General features: G+C 39.3%; 1 protein-coding gene across 1 annotated transcript; it reads left to right on the plus strand.

Annotated features, from left to right (window-relative positions):
* Nucleotides 1-671: 671 nt before the first annotated feature.
* LOC134670366 (uncharacterized) lies at nt 672-3,759 on the plus strand. Its single transcript, XM_063528184.1, has 2 exons — nt 672-1,110; nt 1,467-3,759. The coding sequence occupies exon 2, from the start codon at nt 2,360-2,362 to the stop codon at nt 3,755-3,757; it is 1,398 nt and encodes a 465-aa protein (XP_063384254.1). The 5' UTR covers nt 672-1,110; nt 1,467-2,359; the 3' UTR covers nt 3,758-3,759.
* Nucleotides 3,760-9,422: the final 5,663 nt, after the last annotated feature.

The raw sequence follows: 9,422 nt of genomic DNA on the forward strand, positions 1-9,422 counted from the left end.
AGAAAACAACCCTTACAGATTGGAAATCATTTAAAACCCACTTCTTAAAAGATTTCGAATTGCATGACCATGACCACAACTTACTACAAAATATACATTCCCGTAAACAAAAACAACATGAACGAATAATAATGTATTTTTCAGCCATGGCCCTCTTTTCCAAATTACATGAACCCCTTTCTGAAAAACACAAAATAGATATCCTCCGTAGAAACATGAGCCCTTATTACAGTTCCAGATTAGTTCCTACAGATGTTACGTCTATAGACACATTATTCCAATCGTGCAAATGGTACGAAAGCTGTAATACTACCTCTACTTATAGCTCTAGCAACTATACCAACATTCAACAAGATTCTAACCATACCCCCCCTTCCCAACCGTACATACCACCATTCCCATTTAATAAACCGGTCCATACTGTAACAGCACCACCTTCTACGTTACGTTACTCCTGTCCGCGTTGCAGAACAAACGATCATTCTTTAGATATTTGTACAAGTAAAAATATAGTATGCTTCCGCTGTGGCAAACAAAATGTCACTTTTGCAAAATGTACAGTTTGCCATAAATTTCCAAAAAACGCATAAAGGAGAAAAGTAACTTAAATAAAACTACTGCTACAGAATGGAACCAATGGTTAGATACCATTAAATTATTTATGTTGTAACGTTATGCGTTACACGAACTATTATTATTAAAATAAAATACAAATATAGATAAAAATACCACTTAAAACTAATTTTACGAGCTAATATTTACAATTAAAACTATATTAAAACATAAAAAATGCAACAAGTATTCGTCAGCGCCGTCTTAGCGCTCCGATAGATTTGTGAATGCAACATTTTAGAGCTCACGGAAACAAGTTCTTTTGTTTGTCGTATGGTCAGTTGCATTAGCGGATCGCCCGTCCACCATTCCCGATCTTCATTCGAAATAGAACGCACGTCACACTAATCATCGGTCTCTGATACGTACATCAATTTATAAAAATGTAACCGATATAACTTAATATGTTGTCGTCCCTAACGTTCCTCGAAATGTTTTTCCTTAACGTCGTAATACGTTAACTTGTACTATCGCGAGTGAAAGTAAACCCCAAATTGGGTAAGTGGTAAATTTATTAACGCAAATGTAGATTTTCCATGCTAATTAGATATTAAGATAATTTTAGTGCTTTTACTTTACTTCATCAAACCATTTCACAATTAAATACTAAGTGTATAATGATTTTGCTCGATCATGCTGCTGTAACGATATTGCATCAGAAATTATTTCCACCCTCATTTTGAAATAGTAAATTATTGCATCATCTTTACAAATTGTAATCTCCGACTCTGATTGTGAACATCCACGGCATCACTGCTACATTTTAGGTGCTTTCTTTTCCTGCCGCTCGCCGGGGATGCTCACAAATTACGTAGCCGGACTGTAATCTCATGCGTTTGGATGACGCGTTCCAGGGTCCAAAGTACGGGCTGAATTTTGTGGTGGAGGATCCACCGCAGCCTACTACTACGTTGGGTAGTACACTCGCCGCAGCCACACCTACACTACGCTACACTTCTCTCGTCAGTCGGAAGACCACCCCGTCTCAAACACCGGGCGGCCCTGAGTACAGTCGGCCACAGTTCAGCGCCCGCGCACACCCAGGCGAGAGTACCTAACCGCAGAGTAAAGGGATATTGTGTGGATTTATAAAACCAAACTTACGACCCACTTGGCCATTTAGTTTTTTTTAGTTTTTTTTAGTTAAATTAAATATTCTTTTGCACGAATCGAGATTACTCATTTCTCTCTTCTAAAAGGTAATTAAGATCCTAATCGTGACACTGGCGCCCTCTAACGTGGTTAAATTCACACAAATCCTATTTATTTCTCGGCTTTTGTAGTTAGTGTATGTTTGTGGCTTATTCTTTTTTCTGTGCAACGTTTTTTTTTGGTTTCATTTGCTACTAAGGTGTACTATTAGTAGAAAGTAATTTGGTAATTTTGTAAGGTGTTTCGTAAATTGATTTCTACCCACATATGGTCAAATTCTATAATTTATTTTATGTTAGTGTTAAATTACGCTTAGTATCACAAATATAGTGAAATTAGTAAGTGAAATAAGTAATTTATTTATTTATTTATTTATTATTTATTTAATTGTTTCTATCGAGTGGAAAGTACACATTAGTAGCACGCTTTTCTTCTTTTTATTTGCAACTAACCTCTTTTTATTTTTATTTCTACTAATTGGGAAAACCAAACGTTCATCATTCATCAACTTTTGTAACAGATCGGAGAATTTTTAATATAAGCTTATTAGTTTCTGCTTCTTACCACTTACCCTCTAATTAAATTTAAATTCACGATGCTGCCTGTCAAATATCTTTCTCTTCAAAAATCGGAGCTGGAATATGAGGTTCAGATCCGAGGTGCTACTGCCGGTTCTTCAGTAGAGGAATTGCGAAGACAAATTGTAAAATTAGCCGCGGAGCACCCAGCTGAACACATATTAGAGTCTCCGCTAGATATTCGACAGGATCTTAGGGGTTGCGTAGAAGTTCTTACAAAAATACAATTGAATCTTGATATTTCTGAACCAAGTGTACCTACTATTATGAGAACGCAAAATATGCTAAATCACCTTCATAATCGTTTAGCGAGGATAACGTGCGGTGACGACAGAAAAGAATATAAGGATATCCTAGAGGGGCATAAAGTCGCCTCCCAGAAGCTCGCGGCTCTTCAAGCTAAGAGGCCTACACAAATAGCGACAACTTCTTCTAATTTAGGCGCGGGTCCCTCTAGTGAGACCTCGACGGCGGCCCCAGAGGTCCAGAACTTGATTTCGGTGACATGCGATCGCACTGTAGCTGACTTGAGTAAATTAAAATTTAATGGCAAAACTTGTGTCCGCTCATTTATACAGCGCGTCGACGAATTTATTGTTGCACGTAACATTGCATCAACAAAAGTATTAGCTTTCGCCACCGAAATTTTTCAAGACAACGCTCTGCATTGGTTCCGTTCGGTACGGGACAATATTTCTTCCTGGCCAGAACTCGCTGCTAAATTGAAAGAGGACTTCGATCAATCTAATTATGATTACCGACTTACGACGGAGATTCGCTCTCGGACTCAGGGTGAACATGAAAACATAACTGTTTATCTTTCCATTATGAGTGGTATGTTTTCTCGTCTTTCGACACCCCCAAGCGAAGCGGAGCAGCTCGAAACCTTACTTCACAATATTAGGCCGTGTTACGCAAGTACACTAGCAGCATCATCTACCGAAATTAGGACAATTGATTCTTTACGCTCATTGTGTCGCAATTACGAGACTTATCATTCTCGACACTCACAATTTCAGGAGCCACCAAGAGTGACTGCTGACACTGTTGCACCCGAATTTGCGTACTCTAGGGAATCAAATAAAAGTACAAATAAATTTAACAACAATACATATAATAAACAAAATTACACATATAACAATAATTATAATAAAGGGCAATATTCTAAAAACACCACAAATTATAGCCAGAATCAAAATCAAAACAAGTCTCAACAACAAAATTATATACATTCTGTGTCCAATGCTGCTCAAAACAATAAACAACAACCGTATTGCCCAAGGTGCCGTAGTAATAATCATCATATTCGGCAATGTACGGCTAGTAGGGACGTGTTTTGTTTTAAATGTGGCAAGAAAGATGTCAAAACACCTGATTGTCCGGTTTGTAATAAAAAGGCAGATACAAAAAACTAGATAAGCGGAATTGTAGTCATTTTGATAAGCAAGATTGGGACTCTTGGCTTAAATTCATCAAAACATTCTCTACATCTTATCAAATATCTACAATTCTGCAGAATAAGCCTCTCTTTGATACTAGGCCTTATGTAAATATTAAAATTAACAATATGGATGCTTGTGCTTTGCTAGATTCTGGTGCTGCAGTAACTGTAATCGGTAACAATGCCCATCTCAATTTAATAGACTGCACCTTGCAACAGAATGTCCGTCCTCCTTTAACAGCAGCTGGCAATCACCCTCTAAACTGTATCGGGTACATGAATCTACCCATCACTTTTGAAGGTCAGTTCCATGTAATAACAGCTTATGTGGTCCCTGAGGACCCCACTAACATAATATTAGGTGTTGACTTTTGGCGTGCATTTAACATTTGTCCCAAATATGTAGGAAGTATAACATTATCTGAGAGCCCTCTTGACAAGGTAAACGTTGACAACCCAGATTCTTTCATTAACTCCTATGAAAACCTAGTCGAATCGCAGAAGTCAATTGCTGATAATGTTATAGCTCAATTCAAATCCATATCTATGGAAGAAAAAGGTTTAGGTAGGACGAACTTGATAACGCACAAAATAGATACAGGTGACGCTCAACCTATTAGGCAGCGTTATTACAGGATGTCGCCTGAAAAACAGCGTATTCTAGTGGAGCAGGTCGACGAAATGCTGTCTTTAGACGTTGTTGAAACATGTGAGAGCGCGTGGTCTTCTCCAGTACTAATAGTGACTAAGAAGAATGGACAGCCTAGGTTCTGCCTCGATAGTAGGAAGCTCAACGCTGTGACTAAACGTGACGCGTACAATTTGCCATACGTTTCGGAAATTCTCGATAATCTTCGAGACGCAAAGTACCTGTCCAGCGTTGACCTTTCTAAGGCGTTCTGGCAGATCCCCATAGAACCTTCAGATCGCGATAAAACTGCTTTTTATGTGCCAGGTCGCGGAACATTAAGGTTTAAAACCACCGCTTTTGGCCTCACCAATGCGCCTGCGACGCAGCAACGCCTAGTAGATTTGTTGTTTGGCGACATGGAACTTAAGACTTTTGCATACTTAGACGATATTATCATTATTAGCTCGACCTTTGAAGAACACGTGTCTCGTCTTTTGCGCGTTCTAGATAAGCTTAAGTCTGCTAACTTAACAGTTAATTTCGAGAAATGTCAATTCTTCCGTAGCGAATTAAAATATTTAGGCTATATTGTAGATTCTCGTGGTTTGCGTACGGACCCAAATAAAGTAGACGCCATTTTAAATTTTCCTGCTCCGACAAGCAAAACTGAACTGAAACGCTTTCTCGGTACGGCAACCTGGTACCGACGTTTCGTTCCAAACTTCAGCACCGTGGCCGGGCCGCTCAATAGTTTGACTTCGAATGGCAAGAAAGCACCGCCGTTCAAGTGGACGCCCGAAGCTGAAGCGGCTTTTAATGCGTTGAAGGATTGTTTAGTTTCCGCGCCGGTCCTCGCTTGCCCGGACTATTCTAAGCCCTTTGAGGTTCACGTTGACGCTAGCAACTATGGTCTTGGTGGCATGCTGACCCAGACCATAGATGGAAAGGAACACCCAGTAGCCTACATGAGCCGAGCTCTCACCGGTGCCGAGAAAAACTACAGCATTACTGAGAGGGAAACACTCAGTGCAATAGTAGCGCTCGAGCACTGGCGCTGTTACTTAGAGAATGGCCAAAAGTTTACACTGTATACAGACCATTCCGCGTTGAAATGGTTTCTTTCCTTGGAGAATCCAACCGGTAGACTTGCACGCTGGGGAGTCCGTCTAAGTTCATTCAACTTCGAAATCAAGCATCGTCGTGGCGTTGACAATGTGATCCCAGATGCTCTGTCACGTGCTGTCCCCATGTCTGCCATCTCCCTTGCAAACGCGGTAGCCAATACTAAGGACGATTGGTTCATTAAAATGTATAACGGTTGTCTAAACAGTCCAAATAATTTTCCAAATTTTATAATTAAAAATAATTCTTTATATAGGCTCTCCAAAACTGTATCACAATCACAACTCGCCTCAGAGTTCGCTTGGAAGGAGGTTGTTCCCAGCGAATATCGTGAGAAGGTCATAACCGAAAGCCACTCTGAACCGACTGCTGGACATCTCGGCATTTTCAAAACGTACAAGCGTCTGGCATTATCATATTACTGGCCCGGGATGCATCAGGACGTCGTTCAGTTTGTTAACTCTTGTTCCGTTTGCCTGTCATATAAGTCACAAAATCACACTACTTTGGGAGAAATGGGACGTCCCAAGCAGTGCAGCCGCCCCCATCAAATGATCTCCATTGATTTTGTAGGTCCACTTCCAGTCTCTCGAAAACAGAATAGCTATATACTTGTCGTGACCTGCTGTTTCACAAAGTATTGTAACATATTTCCTCTTCGTCGCGCTACTGCCGACGCAGTTGTTAAAGTCTTAGAAGACTCAATTTTTTTGGTATACGGTATACCACAAACAATTTTCTTAGACAACGGAAGTCAATTTGTTAGCTCTGTCACAGACGCGTTATTTAAGAAATACAAGGTGCCAAACGTGTATTATACACCAAAGTACTGTCCACAAATAAATTTAGTGGAACGTTTTAACAAGACTCTTGTCACTTGTTTGTCCACGTTTGTAGGTAATGACCACAGATCCTGGGACACTTTTATCCCAAAGATTCAATTTGCGATGAACAACTCCGTAAATGAAGTGACTAATTACTCTCCGTCTTTCTTAGTACATGGTAGGGAGCTGGTCACATGTGGATCGCACTACACTGATACGGACCTAGGTGATGAAGTTTTGTTCTTGCCGCGTGATATTTATGCTGAGAACTTAGGATGTCTCGCTTCGGTATTCAATGATGTACAAGCCTCATTGTGGAATGCACATGTAAAGAATACCATGCATTACAATTTGCGTAGAAAACCAGCAGAATATAACGTAGGCGATATAGTGTTTAAGCGAACTTACGTTCTTAGTGATAAGGATAAATATTTTAGTAAGAAATTAGCACCAAAATATTTGCAATGCAGAGTAGTTGAGAAGCGTTCACCATTAGTGTATATCTTGGAGGATATGGCAGGCAAGAATATTGGAGCCTGGCATATAAAAGATTTTAAACTTTATAATAATAGGTAGTATAGATAGGTACGACCCCAAGAACATCTAGTTTCTAGCATGAGTCAAAAGCTATGCCAGCTGATGCCTCGAATCTCATAAATGTGTGCATCAACAGCGTTTTAAAAGTTGTTGCTGTTTTAGTGAAAGTGAAATTTGAAAGATTGTATAGAAGATGATAGAATGAATTTGTAAATGCTAGGGATACTGAGACGGATTTTGTTTAAGACCAAAATCCTTACCCAGACGAGGCGGGTATATGTAACGTTATGCGTTACACGAACTATTATTATTAAAATAAAATACAAATATAGATAAAAATACCACTTAAAACTAATTTTACGAGCTAATATTTACAATTAAAACTATATTAAAACATAAAAAATGCAACAAGTATTCGTCAGCGCCGTCTTAGCGCTCCGATAGATTTGTGAATGCAACATTTTAGAGCTCACGGAAACAAGTTCTTTTGTTTGTCGTATGGTCAGTTGCATTAGCGGATCGCCCGTCCACCATTCCCGATCTTCATTCGAAATAGAACGCACGTCACACTAATCATCGGTCTCTGATACGTACATCAATTTATAAAAATGTAACCGATATAACTTAATATGTTGTCGTCCCTAACGTTCCTCGAAATGTTTTTCCTTAACGTCGTAATACGTTAACTTGTACTATCGCGAGTGAAAGTAAACCCCAAATTGGGTAAGTGGTAAATTTATTAACGCAAATGTAGATTTTCCATGCTAATTAGATATTAAGATAATTTTAGTGCTTTTACTTTACTTCATCAAACCATTTCACAATTAAATACTAAGTGTATAATGATTTTGCTCGATCATGCTGCTGTAACGATATTGCATCAGAAATTATTTCCACCCTCATTTTGAAATAGTAAATTATTGCATCATCTTTACAAATTGTAATCTCCGACTCTGATTGTGAACATCCACGGCATCACTGCTACATTTTAGGTGCTTTCTTTTCCTGCCGCTCGCCGGGGATGCTCACAAATTACGTAGCCGGACTGTAATCTCATGCGTTTGGATGACGCGTTCCAGGGTCCAAAGTACGGGCTGAATTTTGTGGTGGAGGATCCACCGCAGCCTACTACTACGTTGGGTAGTACACTCGCCGCAGCCACACCTACACTACGCTACACTTCTCTCGTCAGTCGGAAGACCACCCCGTCTCAAACACCGGGCGGCCCTGAGTACAGTCGGCCACAGTTCAGCGCCCGCGCACACCCAGGCGAGAGTACCTAACCGCAGAGTAAAGGGATATTGTGTGGATTTATAAAACCAAACTTACGACCCACTTGGCCATTTAGTTTTTTTTAGTTTTTTTTAGTTAAATTAAATATTCTTTTGCACGAATCGAGATTACTCATTTCTCTCTTCTAAAAGGTAATTAAGATCCTAATCGTGACAATGTCATCATACAATACTACATCAGCACTTTTCACTCAAGATCCATACGATGAACGACCTTATGTCAACATCCAGACAAATAATTTAACTTTATGTGGCCTCTTAGACAGTGGCAGTGCTTTAACTATTTTCGGAAATAATTCCCATAAAATTCTCTTATCCCACAATTTTACCATAAATTACGACCATAAAGTCGTAGGCTCTGTAGCCGACGGCTACCCTATATACTCTATTGGTACAATTCAACTACCAATTTCGTACAAAAATATTGTGGCTATTATTACCGCTCATGTTATCCCTACTGTAAAGCAACCCTTGATTCTAGGCACAAATTTTTGGAGAAAATTCAATATAGCTCCCCACATATTACCTGACATAACGTCATATTCTGATAAACATATAGATACCCTAGTTATTTCCACCTGCGACCAACACATCACTAATTATGACAACCTTTCTGAAACTCAACAGTTAATTTCAGATACTATTATTGAAAAATTTAAAAATATTTCAACAGAAACCAAACCCTTAGGACGAACCCACCTCATTGAACATCACATAGATACCGGTGACCATCCACCAATCAAACAGCGATGCTATAGGCTTTCTCCAGAGAAACAAAAAGCTTTATGCAAAGAAGTTGATGAAATGCTAAAGCTTAATGTCATCGAACCCTGTGAAAGCCCATGGCTAAACCCTGTCATAATAACTCCTAAAAAAGATGGAACGTGGCGTTTTTGCATCGACAGCCGTAAACTAAATTCGATTACGCGCAAAGATGCCTACAAACTCCCACTCATTTCTGACATTCTAGATAATCTAAAAAATGCTAAATATCTATCATCGATAGACATAGCAAAAGCATTTTGGGAAATACCCCTACGCCCTTCTGATAGACCTAAAACTAGTTTCCATGTACCCTCAAAAGGCATGTACATGTTTCGCGTAATGCCTTTTGGATTGACTAATGCCCCTGCTACCCAACAACGCTTTATGGATGCGTTATTCCCTTCTGAAAACCTTGATAACTCAGTATTTACCTACTTAGATGATATTATCATCATAAGTAATACTTTC

The sequence above is a fragment of the Cydia fagiglandana genome, chromosome 13 (assembly GCF_963556715.1).
Source record: "Cydia fagiglandana chromosome 13, ilCydFagi1.1, whole genome shotgun sequence".
Lineage (NCBI taxonomy): Eukaryota > Metazoa > Arthropoda > Insecta > Lepidoptera > Tortricidae > Cydia > Cydia fagiglandana.